The sequence below is a fragment of the Lonchura striata genome, chromosome 1 (genome assembly GCF_050655825.1).
Source record: "Lonchura striata isolate lonStrDom1 chromosome 1, ASM5065582v1, whole genome shotgun sequence".
NCBI lineage: Eukaryota > Metazoa > Chordata > Aves > Passeriformes > Estrildidae > Lonchura > Lonchura striata.
In genome coordinates, this window is record NC_140703.1 from 25704951 (window position 1) to 25720867 (window position 15917).

The following is a 15917-nucleotide window of genomic DNA, read 5'->3' on the forward strand; positions in this document are numbered from 1 at the left end:
AACTCCATGCCTTCTTCAGCTGTTGTTGAAGGGAAATCTCACTGCAGAGCCTTTCTGATGGCTCATGGTCAAGTGATGTGAATCTGTCTCTCTAGGACCTAATCCATTGATCCACCCCTGTAGTGCAGATCAAACTTGTTTTGTGTGATCATGGCATCATCAAATTTCCACACAGACTTTCAGAATGCTGATGTTCCTCTTTGATCAGAGTACCCCTCCTCATAAAGTGAACTGTTGAGTTGAAACCTCCAACTGCATCTGTCTTTCCAGTGTGCATTGTAATAATTTCTTGCTCCTTTTCCCCTCAGGAAGCCCTTGCTGCTTAGGCCTAGTGCCAGTTGAAGAGGTAGAAAGACTAGACTGCTGCCAGTCCAGAGGAGATCTCCATGCCCAGAATCCGGTGATCACATCTTTGGGTCAGGACCTACCAAGACATCTGAACAGCAGCCCTCCACCACTGAGACCCTTAGAGACTCATCCTCCCACCACCTAGGGCCCACCTGCCTTTTGCAAAAGACTTATTCTAAAGATAAAAAGAGAAAGGGTATTTATTTTTGTATAACGCCCCTATTTATATATTTATGCACTTGTATATAGATGTATATGTGCCTTTTATAATGCTGTGGAGACAGAAGGCATCCTCAGCAAGGTCACAGGAGGACCCAGGAAACAAGGCAGCAGCTCCCAGTGGCACCATCAGAGCACACGATGGAAACAGCTGGACAAGAGACACTGCAGGACATAGGTCCAAACAGAGCTGCCAGCACCCTCTTGCAGCAAGGGTTTCACAACAAATAATGCTGCCCAAAAGGTCTTTTCCTCTCCCCCACAGGAAAGTTTGTTCCAGGAACATGTTCCTGTGAATAGACTGGTGTTATGCACTCTGCCTAATCAACTTAAACAACCTTTCACATACATGCCATCTGCAGCTGCCTATCTGTAAAGACAAATCCATGCTTTAACATCTAAAATAAAGGCTTTAGTCTTTGCTGTGCCTGGTTCTAAGCTGATTCCTCACACAGATGAGCCTTTTCTTTTTCACTTGCAGACATACAGCAAGCAGGACACCTGGGGAAAGGTGATGTTTTCCTGCAGTTAGAGTTTTCCAAATAGGCACTGGTGATGCTTAGTCTGGGGTCTTCCCTTTCCCTGTCTCCAGCTGAGTCTCTGGGTGTGTGGTTACCCAGTATGTCCTTGCCCTTTGTTAGGCAAAGGATTGGTGCCAGACAGCCCCGTGCCTGGGGCTCCTGCCATTTCCTACCTCCCAGGGCACAACCTGCAGCTGCACAAGAGCTCCCAGCACCAGGTGTGTTCCTCAGCAGGGACCCTCTGTAAAGGCAGGCTGCACAAGGACCATTCACATGCTTGTGCTGGGACCAGCAGGAAGTTCTTGTGCTGGAGCCCTGCTGAGTGTACACCAGACAGACACAAAGACCTGTGGCAAGAGGTGGGAAGTGGGGAGGAAGAGCTAGAGCAGCTGGAGGTTGTTTAATTTATTCCATTAAAAATTAGCATGGCAAGAACACAACCCCTCCACCCTGGGGATGAAGGAAGGTTTCACAGGAAGGGTAAGTGCTGTAAATGATCACATTCTGCCACCACACCAAATAAGAGAGGCAAAAAAGAGCAACACCTGAAAACACACAGAGCTTGGACCTCTGACTGATTAGGCAGGTGCAAGCCAGTGGAATTGCAGGCTGACTTTGCATTGTCACACCCTCCTCCTTGCCAGTAAATGCCATGGCAAAGGCCATGCAAAGGAGAATGCAAAAGCCCCTTTGCTTTCTCCTGGCTAGTAGTATGTCCCTGGACTCTTGACTAGCTCAGTTAGCAGACCAGGGCCACTGGTGCTCAGCAGGAACAAATGCTTGCTTGAGGCAGACTTCTTTTATAATTTTTGAGAACAAGGTACCAAGCCAATATTTGCCCCTTCAAATATTCAAAACTTCAAGCCAGGTTTCCACAGCCATTTGTTTTGAAGAGTAGACACAGACATAATGCTCACACATGGGCACCTTATTCAGTGCAACCCTCTGCAATGGACTGATAACAGTATTTAATAGTTTTATTTGCTATTTTTTATTCCAAATATGTTGTTACAGTCATATTTTGCTAGAAAAACCAAATACAACCCTTTTCAACTAAACCCCTGGATAGCCAAAACAATTAATTTTGCACTTCCAGGCATTACTGCTGCCACAGTTAATTTTAAGGGTGACTTGGATTGTTAGATACTATTTCTGAACAGGGAGTTGGAGTCCTGTGGTAAAGCTTGTAGAAACAGGCACTCACCTTTTCTGCTAAGCAAAGTGAGTTTTTTTACATCTCATCTACTCCACCCTGGCTGATTTTCTCTCTCAGAAGGGCCACCTTAGAAGTCATGTGCATGAGCCGTGACTCCAGCCTGGTTGTCTCTTTGAGGTCAGCACTTAGGGTGCCCTCAAATTCTCCCCCCTGTAGAGGAAAAAAATGGAGAGGAAAAAAAATGATACCTATAAAATATGGACAATGAACAGTGGAAATTTATTTCAAGGAGGGAAAGTGAAGCTTTCCAAGAACTAGGACATACCCATGACTTTCCCACACCTTAGTCAGAACTATGTGAAAGAGTGAAGGTTCACTACCGTAGACTTACTCCCTGGTACAGAGCAATAAATCCACTTCTCATCATAATGCTGCTACAGAACTGTGATATGACTGTTTCCATGAACAAAGGAATATTCTTTTAATTCCTTCAAGGCAAGGCATATTTTAATTAGACATAGTCTGTTTCAGTCTTAGAAAGCAGCTAAGTAAGAAATAACAGAGATGGTAACGTATGGAGCAGCCATTCAGCCTGTCCCACTCCTAGCTTAAACTGCTGACTGCAGAGCAGCATGTGGGACCAGGGGCTGGGGAGGGCCAGATGATCCCTTACCCATTTCAGAACAGTCCCAAACCTGCAAGCACTGCAGTGGCTACAAGGCTCACCTGACCAGTTGTCAGTGATTCCAGCTCAGTTTCAAGCTGATGCTTTTCATAGCAAAACCTGTTCAGCTGGTGCAGCTTGCTGGTGTTTTCCCTTGTCAGCTTTGTTAGCTGATACTGCAGGACTACAATTCTTTCCTAAAAAGATGTAAAAAGTTGATCTGGGATGAGAAAGGACAACAAGTGTTGAGTGGGGAAGAAATGCTAGGTACAATGTAAATGTCACAGGTAAACAACAGACTGATCCTGCCACACCATCTGATCCCACAGTACCTTAAGTGCAATGTCATCTTCTTGTTTAAAATATATCTAAATTACAAATGCCTAAGTAAGTAAAGCAGTTCAGCAAATGTGTGAGAAAAAAAAGCCATTAGGTACATAGAATTTCTGTACCCTCCTGTGCTCTTCTGTAAGAGCAGCATAAGCGTGCTGCCTGCTTGCACCACAGCAGCTGAGCCTTAAGCTCCACCAAATGGAGACATGAACTTTTCAGATAGGCACCCCAGGCATGAACTAGAGCCTGCCCTGTACTCTAAGTCTGTCACCAAAGGCACTGAGAGAAGGAAGGAGATGCTGAATGCCACCTGAGAACCAGAGAAAAGCACTCTGCAAGAACTTAATGTAGGGAATGAAATAGGATAATGTGTCTGAGGAAAGCAAAACAGAGACATCAACTACCTCCCTGAAAAACAGGATGTGCACCAGCAACTGGAGCAGAGGTAGCAATGATGATGGGAAATTGGAGTTGAACACTATGGTCTATTAAGGACAAGTGAAAAAAAATCAAACATGAGCAAGCTGACAAAAGATTTTAGTGTAACTTTTCAGTCCCCAGGAAAACAAGCCTTAACAGATCATCACAACACGTGTCTTCCTCCTCTTCCTGCTGCTTACCTCCCATTCTTTGAGCTCCACGAAATGCTCGTACTCCTTCTCCATTATTCTCACTTTCATCTGCTCCATGGGTATATTAACAGAGTGGACCTGAACTGCTTCAAAATCAACCAGCCGACCAAACTTCTCCATCATCAGATTATTGCACCTTTCCTCCAGTTCTAACAGAGGGACATTGGCACAAAATGGCAGAACTGTCAGGCATTGGTTTACAAGAATTTCTGCTTTACCCCAGTTTTTTGTCTGAGCTCTTTGGTATTTGCTCTGCAAGAAATAATTCACACAAAACCACACAGAGCTCACAGCTGAGTCATGTCACTTGTCCTTGCCCATGATCATGCCTGTGTGGTCACTAAGCCACACTCTAAGCCGGTCCTAGTAAGCCACTCTCATAGCACAGGCTGTATAGGGCCTCTGCAGGTCTGGTGGTGCTAGACACACCTTTGGGTTTGGCTCTTGGAAAAGTGTTTTGAATAGGGCTCGTTTCCTTCTCTAAATGTTCCAAAGGGGAAGAAATTACCAGAAAAAGCTTATGTATCTTTGGAGAAACTACTTTTATCCTAGGAGTTCTGGTTTACAAAGAGAAATAGCAAACGTGTGTCCAGACTTCCAGTGTCTCATCTCAGTAAGCTCTATTTATACTAGGTTCTCAAATTATTTTGCACAGCCTGATGACTGCAATGCCGGAGAACTGCAACTCCATCACAACAGTCTACTTGATCTATTTTCTGTAGTTATCCTCTGTGACATCTGTGCAAGAATAGAGCCATGGTGAGTTACGCAAAGCCAGTGGGAGGGACAGAAGGAACATTAGCAATGCTGTGTTGTTCAGTGTCTCTGTTACTCACCTTGAATCTCCATCTCCATCTCCTTTTTCTCCTGGAGAAGCTGCTTATGTTGTTCCTTGGCCTTCTTATGGATCTCTCTTTGCATTATCTTTTCATTACGTAGGTCCACAATTCTCTTCTGCAGGTACTGCAAGGACTGGTTGGTAAATACTAAAGTCTGGGAGAAGTCACGAGGCATCTCCCCATCAACCAAGCACTGCACCTACAAAGGCAGCCAGAAACAAGAAGGTGATGGAGATGTCTCTTTATATAAAATGTGTGAGCAATAGAGAACTAGTGAGTGAGGTAGGTGTGGGCACATCTCTTTTTTCAGGCCAGAGAATTGTGTGACTGAATTCACTGTATTCAATCTGGCATTATTGAATTGGGCAGAATTCCCATTAGTTTCAATACTTTTCTGGGATTTTTTTATTTGTTTTCCTGGGGTGGTGTTTCTTTTTTTTTTTTTTTCCCAGGAGAATATCAGTAGGTATGGACCTGAAAGAGTGCCATGCCAAACCTATACAGCACTTGAAGAAGACCATACACATTTCAGAAATGGGCCAGCCTGCCTGTCCTTACCTTGTTTATGTCAATAAAGGAGAAGGGGGGAAAAAGGTAATTCTAGAGGAAATAGCAGCATGAAGTTCAGTTAACAGCACTTCCCTCCCAGGTGACCATAGTGAATCAGAACTAAGGGCCCCTGTCCTGGGTTGTAAGATAAGCTTGTATTCCATTTGCCATCTGTCGAAGGCGAACCGGTTGGACAGGTTTTTTGTTATCTCTCTCAGAGACAATGGTTTGTGTATACACCTTTGACTGATTCAATGAAAGGCTGAAAAAATGTAACGCCGTGAGGGGTCCCACCCAGAGGGGGGAAGCAGCTCTCTCCCTCTTCTTCGCGGGACTCCGAGAGAAGCAGCTCTCTCCCTCTTTTTCGCGGGACTCCGAGAGAAGCAGCTCTCCCTCTTCTTCGCGGGACTCCGAGAGAAGCAGCTCTCTCTCTCTCTCTCTGCGCGGGATTCCCAGAAAAGCAGCTCTCGCTCTCTCTCTCTTCGGCGGCACTCGCAGCGAAGCAGCCGGCGCGCGCAGAGGCGACGGCAGCGGAGCTCAGAGGCAACCCCGGCGCAGAGGAAGACCGGCCCCCACTGCCACCAGATCTTCAGAGGAAAATTATACCCTTCTAAAGATCACCACTGCAGCTGCAACTCATCAACTATTGCAAGGGAAAGCAATTGTCCCAGCAAAACCTGATACTGGCATTCCTCAGGTTCTAGACTTTTTCTTTCACTAGTTTTGTTTGTACCGATTGCATTTTCCTTTTTAAATTGTTGTCTAGTTTTCTCCTAGTAAAGAATTGTTACTCCCACTCCCATATCTTTGCCTGAGAGCCTTTTAATTTAAAGATCCTCGTAATTCAGAGGGAGGGGGGTTTGCCGTTCTCCATTGCACAGGAGGCTTTGCCCTCTTTCACAGACTCCTGTCTTGTCTAACCAAGACAGCCCCAAAGAACAGTAACACCATTGTTTAGATGTACACAGGCCATTCTGCACATGCAGATGCACAACATCTTGAATTACCTGATGGAGTCTCAAAGGCACAACTACATCCAGCTCATTTAGTCTGTGCAGCTTTTCCCACTGAAAGGCCTCCAGTTCCCTGTTTGTTGTGTCCAGACTGGTTTCTATTTCTTTTGCCTGCAGAAGGACAAATTGTGGACAAACAAAATCCTGTGATACTTAGAATATGTAAGGCAACAAGGTTCTTCCAGAGTTCATGAGCCAAAGGGAAAGAAATTTATAAAAATGTGCTTTTTTTCAACTACATATGATAGGTGAGTGTCATAGGCAAACCCAAGGATCATCTACATATATTCAAGCAAGAATACCTCTGCACACATGTACACTTGTGACTGTCTCCTTAGAGCTGCCCTGTATGTATCAAGAGACAGCTGCTTTGTTTAGCATCTAAAACACTTGCAGATCTACAGAGCCTGCAAGATAATTTTTATTGTGTTATGCCTGGAAATGCTTATTGATTCTGCATGAGAAAGAAACAATTCAGACTCAAATGTCATGCTCCAGGGTGAATATGTGGCAGCTGGCACTTAGAAAAGCCTTTAAAAACTAAAAAACGCTAAGCATGTTGATGTTAAGCATGCTTGATGGAACATTTTTGAGACAGAAAAAGCACAAGGCTTGCATAATGTTCTTTTGGTAGCACCCTCTCTCTTCCAGATAACCATTTAAAATAAGATATTTTTAATTAGTACAAATCAAATTTCTTAATGAATGCAGGAGTTCAAAAAAGCAAAATGGAAAATTTGTACCAAAAGTTTATTCAGTGATTACCTGTGACAAAGAGCAATGGAAAATAACTAAAAGCAAAAGAAATAGATGGAAGAATAGATTTTTCTTTTTTGCATTTATTTTAACGTGGATTTGTGTTAGGGTAAGTATTCTTCAATCTCTGTTCTCATACAAACACACAGAGGATAGGCTAGACCACACCATGTGTTTCATCTGAACCAGAGAATCCAGTTCCTGCTGCTGCATGAGGCTAGACATCTGGGAGGGAACTGACCTGGATCCAGCCCCATGAAAGCTAAGGTTAGACCAACTTGTTTACCCTTTCCAGGAGAACAGGTGACTATATCCAGCTGCCTCCTGCTTCTGTGCCACCATAGATATCTCTTCCCAAATAGAGGCCTCTCAGAGGGTTAGGATTCTGGTTTTAAATCTTAGACCAGCACTAACACTAGCACTACATTGAACACAGTGATGCTTTCTGAGAAAACACTACAATACCTTTTTGGCCAAGGCATTATATTCCTTTTTGAGGTCACCAGCAACTTTCTTCTCCTCTTCTAGAGCTTTCTCAATGCCTATCCTCTGCTGCCGGAGCTGGATGGTGTTCAGGAAGAGATCCTCACTGCAGCCTGAAAGGGAAAGGGTCAAAGAAGAGCTTACTTTCACTGTGACTGCTCTGGAGTTACTGGGTAGAGCTGGTACCTTCTCCTGCTGTGCACATTCCCAGCATTCCCCTTAATAACACCATGGGTTTGGTTCCCTAGATCTTCCTTAAACCCATGGGCCACGTGCCTCCATGACTGGGTGAATGTCTTGGCTGGATCTTTTTCATCTTTACAGTCAAGATAGTTTTTTTCCAGAACTCAGATTAAATGCATCAAAGCCAGCATTAAAAGCAAGGGCTCAAAAATTAGCTTTTGCAAGCAATGCAGTCCCAGTAGTTAATATGTGTTGCAGTAAAATCTTCAATTATGTGAACACATAGTTGTTTCTCCATAGCACCCTTCATTATAAATTATGAACTTGCTGTAGGGATCATTTATAGCTCTACTTGTAAACATAGCTGTATTTCATAGAATCTGTGTCATGGTAAGGAAGATCTGTGTATTTCTATCAATACTGTGATTTCAGTAATGCTTAGCAAGTACATAATTCTGCCCAAATCAGCAGGCATAATAATAAAAAAGAGAGCTCAATAAAGGCAAAAAAAAAATTCTACATAAAGAGACAAATATGAAGATGCTAATGCAACATGCAATTACCCTATTAAATTAGCAATTTGAACATTTTAAGTAAGAATAAAAATCTTTATTTCTTCCTAACATTCCATTGAAAAATTAGATGGACAAGGAGTTAATAAAAATTCAATTTGTGGAAATGATTTTAAAATCCAATTTTTAAAAAGGGGAAGGTGGTGAATTGTTGGTAAGTTAGAACTTAAAAATGAAGCAGTGCTGTGTCACTAACACAGCACTCAAAGATTTTTTTTAAAAAAACAACATCCTAAATTAGCTAAGCTCCTACAAAAGAAAAGGAGGGACAGAGTTGCCTGCCTTTTTGATTGCACAAATGAAGAGGACTTTGCAAAGTAAAGCTCCTAACTTTTCAGAACAGCCTAGCAACAGGCAATTGCTGCATAAATCCACGAGGTGGTAACAAAGAGCTTCAATTAACAGCATGAGGATTCCCCCTCAGAACTTCCCTGAACAGGGAGGGATCCAGCCAGGCAGCTGTTTCCAGAGAGCAGCTACAGCCCTGCCGCTGCTCCACTCAAGAGGAGAGCCTTTTCTCTCCAGGTAACAGCCGTGAAATGGTGAATGCTTCTTTACAAAAAATAATTTATTCTTAGGCTTAGCTAATTCTTATTTTCCAATCTTTTTTAATTAGGGTAGTCTACACTATCAGCAGTTTTATTGTCTTGGCTGAAGTTTCCTGGGGAAAAATACTGCACACAGGAGGGTTGCACACATTCCAGCCCTTCATGACAGTGAATAATTTTTTTAAAAATCTGTGTTTTCTTTTCAAACACATGATGTTGCCCCTAAAGCTAAACAACTAGTTAACACAAGGAACTAACAGCTTAGGTACCTTCTGGGCAAACAGAGTCATCAAAGACTATGCTTTTAGATCCACCATTTTCTTTATCAGTCTTTAAGTCAGGCTTTTCATCATCTTCCTCTTCATTCTCATTTTCTTCACCTGAAAGAAACAGGCATTGGCTTGCAAAATGCTCCAGACCCACCAGCTATGCATTATGCCAGCGTTCTGGTGAACACAAGCCCAGTAAATCATGAAAGATCATTCTGGTGATATGTGAATCCAGGCACCTTGTGCCTATTGCATTGATTTGATGCAATGTTTCCACAGAAAAGAAAAAAGAGCAAAAGGGGAAAAGAGAGAGAGAGAGAGAGATATCACCTAGTAGTAGAACAGGCACAGGTGCAGCCCATGTTTTTGGGACTTAACTTCAACATATTTCTTCTCTTTATATATGTTAGGAACTTAAACAGTGTGGGTTTACCATTCTACCACAGAGATTAATCAACCAAGCAGAATATAGAAGCACAACTCTGTCATAAAGCATCACCATTGTCTGCACTTTTTGCTAATCATGTCTCACTTGAAATCAAAAGCCAAGTCAGAGAAAGCAGAAGTATTTTAGCTCAGTAAGACTGACTTGCTTTAACAGCTTAAAACTGAGTCACTAAGATGAATGAAATCCTTTTGTAATATGTTTAGTCCTGTGACTAATAGATGATTGCAGATTAGGTTTATGATCTCTCATTAGTCAATGGACAGATTAGAGCAGAATGTCACAAATGTGACAGACTAATCACTTATCCATAGCTCCCATTAGTACAGCACAGGAAACACCTATTTAAAGCTGTGCCTCTTCCTCTTACCAATTATCAGTCCTCAGTATTGACTTACAGGATGTAAATTGCAGGAACTGTTATCAAACCAACTGCAGTCACGTTAGAAACTGGATTACATCATTGTTATCATTCAAGATGACAGCCACAGAACACATTGTCAGTCTATAAGCAAATCTGGGTAGGTCTGACCTACAGATTTTTGAACTGACTGGATGTTGTATGTACTTAGGGCTCCAGATAGAATGAGAGACATATACTTGACCACATGGAAATATGTTTAACAAATCCATAGAGCAAAAAGAACAAAATCTCCAACCTGCTCCTCTTCCTATTTCTTTTTCCATATACTCAACTTCCTTCTTTAAAATGTCGGTCAGAAAATCAGCAAATTCATTGTTTTCTCCAATGGATGCTTCAAAGCTGGCATAAAGAGCTTTCTTACGTTCCTCAAGCATTACAATCTCACACTTTCTGTCCTCTATTTGTGCAAGGTAGCTCTTCAATTTTGACTAAACAAACAAAAAACTACTTCAGTTAAAAGGTAGAACCCATGTGTATATATATAGGATGTATCTGTGAAGATCTGGAAATGCTAAACTTGTCTTTCTTGATAAAACCCGTGGTTCAATCAAGCATCAATTAGGAATATGTTCTTAAAGTATGTGATTAGTCACTTTGGCCATATAATGAAGGATCTATTAAAGTACAAATTTTAAGATTATTAAAAAATTAAGTATTGGAAGTTAGAAGTGACCATCCTATTAGGCTGATCATCAAGAGTTTCTTGTTTTTCAAAATGTAGCACTAGTCACTGGATCAATGCTAAAAGAAAGCCAAAGGATGCCACCATTTACTTGACAGTTTACCTTTGTTTCAAGCCATGCATTAATAGTTAAAATTAATTAGTCAATTTTCAATTAACTGTTAAATTTAAATTAATGGTGCATGTGGTCTGCTTACATGTATGTCCTCCTGTTCATTGATGAGGGTACAGATTTGCTCCTCAAGAAGGTCCTCATGTACCTCAAGTTTCTTCAGGATAAGCAGCTCTTCACAGCATGTGATGCAGCACAGATCAGCACTTTTCATCTGCACATCCATCTTCAGCTTCTTGTGCCGCAAAAGGCGAAGTTCAGCATCGAAGTTGACCACCAGTGTGTTGATCTGGAGCAAAGGAGGAAATCAGGAACAGGAAAAGTATTATCAGTGCAGTTAAATATGCAAAGCTAGAGAAAGGAGCAGAAGGGAAAAATTCTGTCTGCCGAATCAACAACACAGATATGCTATTTCCTAGAGAGTACTGATGCACTTTGAAAGACAAAGTTAATCCCAAATCTTTGTCTTTCTTCTCAGCATAATAGTAAAAGAATCACCAGGGTGTCACAGGAATCTTTCACTGCATCCCCTCCATCCCTGAAGTATTTTACTCTTCAGAGAATGTTTTTGAGTAGTCCATAGTTTACAGCAGTTTATACAACAATCCCAGATCCATAAATAAATAACTCTTCTGCCTTGACAGACGTCTTTTTAAATAGCTACCAGCTCTTCCCTTAGACATTTACAGCTAAATAAGTACTACCAGCTGCTAACATTAATTTACAGGTGTGTGATGTTCACAGTAGAATTTGGGTATTCCCTCAAAACCTTCATACACATAAACACAAGGGTGTCTGTGTTGAGGCAGACCAAAGAATCAACTCCCAGCAGCAGAAATTAGAGAGGTGCTAAGAAATGGAGCAAACAAGTGAACAGTGGCACACCTCTGGTATACTGCTCTCTGTACCCTCCTAAACTTTGACTTAGGGACATCCTGAGTTTGAAGCAGTATACTTTGTTCAACAGCTTTGAATGGATTTTTTTTCCCACACTATCAAATTACAGCTTCCCCCACATCCTAGCACTGAGTTCCAAAGCTTAGCTTATTATTGGATAGGAAAACTATTTTAATTTGCATGCTTCAACCTTTCTGTGTGACCATTTCATTTGATATACCTCCTTCTTTTAAGAGATGATTCCCACCCTCCTTTTCTATGTTATTCAGAATTTTATCACATCTCTAAAACCATATCAGTTGCCCTTTTCACAGGTCAGAGATACTTTATCCACTTAGATGTATCTTTTAAAGAATCTTTTCTATGACTAAGCATTTTGGTTACTCTCTTTTGTACCTTTTCTAATCCTACAAAGTAATTTTTGGACCAAAAAGTTAAAACTACAGTTATTGAAGAGCTGAGAACATGAATCTACAAAGTTGCAGTGATGCTGCTTTTTTAACTCTGTAATTTTTCAAGTTATGTCTAACATTTTACTTGTCTTATATTTTTTGGCCACTATGATCATAGCTTCATGGCACACTCAATAAGAAATCTAAGATATCTTTCAAGTGATAATAGTCACAACACAGGTTATAGTTATGGATTTATACTGATTTCCACTGTTAATTTGCAACAGTTAGCATTTTCCAGGACTGCAGAAAGGCATGACTAGCTGCAATCCTGAGACAGAAGGGGTTTTTGTTTCATTGATGAACCAATGGGATTTTTTTAATCTGACAAAAATAACTTTCAATTTCCTACCTTTTTAATCAAGGTCTCCTGCAAGTATAGATTTTTTATCTTCTCCCTCTTTAAAATTTCCAGTTCCATTTCTGTTGGCTCTGCTTTCTCCATCTCAAAAGCCTCCTGCTCCTCTGTGACCACAGCTGGTGCATCTCCAGCCTGTGCCATGGGGGCACCCTCTTCCACTGGAGAAGTTTGAAGGAACACATGCCTAAATGCGCGAGACGAGGGACACCCTTCCAGTGGTTCCTTGAGCTTTGCCTTGGCCTCCTGCTCCTCTTTGAACTTTAGGAGGACATCACTGTTGTGCTCAACTATTTTTTCAGGAACCTCATCTGGGTGTAACTGAGGGATCAGGGGAATAGGGAGATGTTCTGATACATCTAATCTTGCCTGTATGGATTTGACTTCCTTCACTAAACTCTTGATTTCATCAATAGTAGAAACCTTGAGGTCCCTCAAAGACACAATCTCTTTGTTCATATTCACTTTTGTCTTATGAATCTGCAAAGGAAAAACTATTTTAGTAGGATTCTCTACCACAGGAAGTGGTCTTACCCAAATCAAGAAGGATAAAATTAGGATTACTAATCATTCTGTGATAAAGAGAGGCTATTAGTTGACTCTTTTTACATGAAGTAATAATTGAATGTGATCTATCATGAATATATTTGGCAGAAACTTTCTGATCTTTATAAAAGAAAATAACACACCATCCACTTGAAGCAAGTGGAATTCCTCATCATTACAAACCCAGAGTTTATGATAGTATTCCCTTTGTTTGTTCTAATGAGTTGGGTTAATCACTGGCTATCTGGTAGCATCAACACTACAGTGAAGTGCTGAAGCCCAGGCATGAGACTAAAATGATCCAATAAATCCTCTGAGACTGTAGTATTGCTTCTGTAAGGCTTAGACCTCGCTGTCAAAGTTATCCAGTGTCACTCTTTTGCAGTCCAGCCAAATACAATGAAAAACCATTCCTATGAGAAGGATGGGGGGAAAGAAGTCACAGGGAAAGCAACAAAGATACTGCACAGCATTTGTACTTATTGTGTCTTCAAGGTTGAAAGATGTGTGGTAACTGTAGGAGTCCTACTACAGCAATGAGGCTCCAAAAAACCTGGTTCTTAGGAAGATTCCAATTTCAGGAGCAGTGATTGCCAAAGTGCAAATACAGAGAGGCCATGCTGGAACACTTTTCCTTGCTCACATCCCTGTTTTTGTAAAGGTATTTCACAGCAGGGGTTATTTAGCCAGTGTTTTACTAGATTATAAGACTTCTAATTTAAAAAGACAGGTGTTTCTGCTGAAATACTAGTAAAGCTAAATTCTTTTTCTCATTTATAAAGAGTCACCCTGGAATGATTTGGGTTTGGGTTTGTTGAAGCATGAGACAGTTCACAAGAAAAGAGCTGATTTGTAACTAAAGCTTACTCAAAACAGCTGTCGGTCCTTCAAGGCCTATTCCCACACTCACTTTCAATTCCTTTCAAAAAATTTCTTCAGTGATCAATACACTATCCTCATGTCCCCTACCACAAAGAGGGCAATATACACAGTTTTACATACCAAATCTTCCAGGATTGCAAGCTGCATCATCTTCTTTTCAGTGCTTATACGCTCATTTTCAGTGAGTGTGTAGTTAGTGGCACTCTTCAGCCTGTAACATCCTATATTCTCCCGTGCTTCTTTGGTCTCCTCAGCATCTTTGGAATTCTCATCGTTATCTCTAGGTTTGCTCTTATATCTGGTAGGTACAAAATAAAGCTGAACTTCAAGACAGAAAGCATACAAATGAACAGTAATTTCATACCCTCTGACTTGAGCAGCAAAGTTTGGGAGGAGAAAGAGTGATACACCTCTCTCAGAAAAGAATGGCTATTTTGGAAAGAACATCCTTGCACATTTAAATGAAAATCCCAGATTTTTTTCCTTCTAAGAATTCTTAAAACAAAGCTCTGCCATGGGAAAGTTTAAACCTTCACACTCAGACTGAGTTCTGGGTTAAGTGAATACATGTTGCTATCAATTTCAGGGAGCCACACAACAATCTAACAGCCTGTAGCACAGAATACTTGATCCTACTCTACATTGTTAAACACTAAATAACCTTAAAAGCTTTGTACTCTGACTCTACATTGGTCCTATTCCCTGCCATTCATCTCCTAAGGAAGAACTTCTGTACTTCCATGAGCATAGAATGGTCTGGGTTATAAGGGACCTTAAAGATCATCTCGTTCCAGTGCCCCTGCCATGGACAGGGGCACCTTCCACTGGACTAGGTCACTCAAAGCCCCATCTAACACAGCCTTGAAAAAGTGGTCATTCAAATATATGACTTAGGTTAGATATTTGGAAAAGGTTCTTCACTCAGAGGGTGATTGGACACTGGAACAGGCTCCCCAGGGAAGTGGTCACAGCACCAAGCCTGACAGAGTTCAAGGAGTGTTTGGACAAGCTCTCAGGTACATTGTGTGACTCTTGAGGCTCCCATGTACAAGGACATGAGTTGGACTTTGATGGATCTTGTGGATCCCTTCCAACTCAGGATATTCTACGATTCTGTGAAAGACATCCTGTCCCCCTTTTTTGCTGCTTAAGATAAAGACCAGCATGGAGCATGACAGCATATCACAAACACTCACATGATGCTGACCTAACCCAGCTGTTACAGTAGCTGCTCCATGTGGGCTGGCAGGATTCACTAAGAGCTGACTGTAATGGTGTCTCTCAGTCGTGATCCATTTAAACACATTTTACCCCCTATCTGAAAATGCAGCTACCTAGCTGAATTCAAATTTGATAATATTTTACAGGAACCATAGAAACTAAATATATTCTAATGCTCTCTCGAAACTTGGAGATACATGAAAATTCATCTGTTTTAATTACAACCCTTAGGAACATAAAAACCTAAGCAGGAAGATTATAGTGCCATATTACAGCTAAATAGCATTACTTGATCTCAAACAAGAAGCAGAAATAAAAGGAAACAGAGTCCAGTTCAAGACTCACAATTCATGCCACTCTGCCCTCCTCTTCATGATCTTGGCTTTCAGTGCATCATATTTCTCAACAAGGCTTCTGATTTTCTGACGTCTGCTTTCTATATAACGCGTGGTTGGCTTTCGGACCTCTGGTGTCTTCAGCCTTTCAGCGTCATTCTCAAAAACTACACTTCCTAAAACAAAATATAACTATGTGAAGGTGTAATACCACACAGCACAGTGCAGTCTCAGCAGCTGGAAACTCCCTCAGATAACTCCTGTAGAACTGATGTAAATCAGGATAGTTCCATTGTAGTGGATGTTTTGAAAGTATTCAGGTTCTTTGACTTGACTTTTAGTCACATTCTACCCATGGGGCTGATAGACAATTGCTGACATTGATCTAAACATGAATAACTATGTATGAATTTTACTTTGCATATAGGTACTAAAAAAAATCACAGCTATATTTCTTTACCTGCACTTACATGTGTAT

The 15917-nt window shown here is 41.2% G+C and overlaps 2 protein-coding genes across 7 annotated transcripts in view; one reads left to right on the forward strand and one right to left on the reverse strand.

Moving 5' to 3' along the window:
* BOC (BOC cell adhesion associated, oncogene regulated) overlaps positions 1-6063 on the forward strand; it is a 59686-nt gene extending 53623 nt beyond the window's left edge. For both annotated transcript variants that reach the window (XM_031505622.3, XM_085591094.1), the window contains exon 19: positions 309-6063. In XM_031505622.3, the coding sequence (XP_031361482.2) occupies positions 309-493 (185 nt within the window). In that variant the 3' untranslated portion in view covers positions 494-6063. The remainder of the gene's footprint in view (positions 1-308) is intronic.
* The window catches only part of CFAP44 (cilia and flagella associated protein 44), a 62466-nt gene that overhangs the window by 17550 nt on the left and 28999 nt on the right, over positions 1-15917 (reverse strand). For 2 of the 5 annotated variants that reach the window (XM_085591079.1, XM_085591078.1), the window contains exons 23-34: positions 15450-15615; positions 14004-14181; positions 12450-12935; positions 10834-11037; positions 10190-10382; positions 9086-9196; positions 7496-7626; positions 6269-6385; positions 4710-4911; positions 3862-4022; positions 2971-3105; positions 2293-2454 (exon numbers count right to left, since the gene is read on the reverse strand). In XM_085591079.1, the coding sequence (XP_085447205.1) occupies positions 2320-2454; positions 2971-3105; positions 3862-4022; positions 4710-4911; positions 6269-6385; positions 7496-7626; positions 9086-9196; positions 10190-10382; positions 10834-11037; positions 12450-12935; positions 14004-14181; positions 15450-15615 (2219 nt within the window). In that variant the 3' untranslated portion in view covers positions 2293-2319. Of the gene's footprint in view, positions 1-2047; positions 2455-2970; positions 3106-3861; positions 4023-4709; positions 4912-6268; positions 6386-7495; positions 7627-9085; positions 9197-10189; positions 10383-10833; positions 11038-12449; positions 12936-14003; positions 14182-15449; positions 15616-15917 lie in introns of those variants that run through there. The other 3 variants (XM_085591081.1, XM_021548966.4, XM_085591084.1) reach the window with 3 other exon arrangements.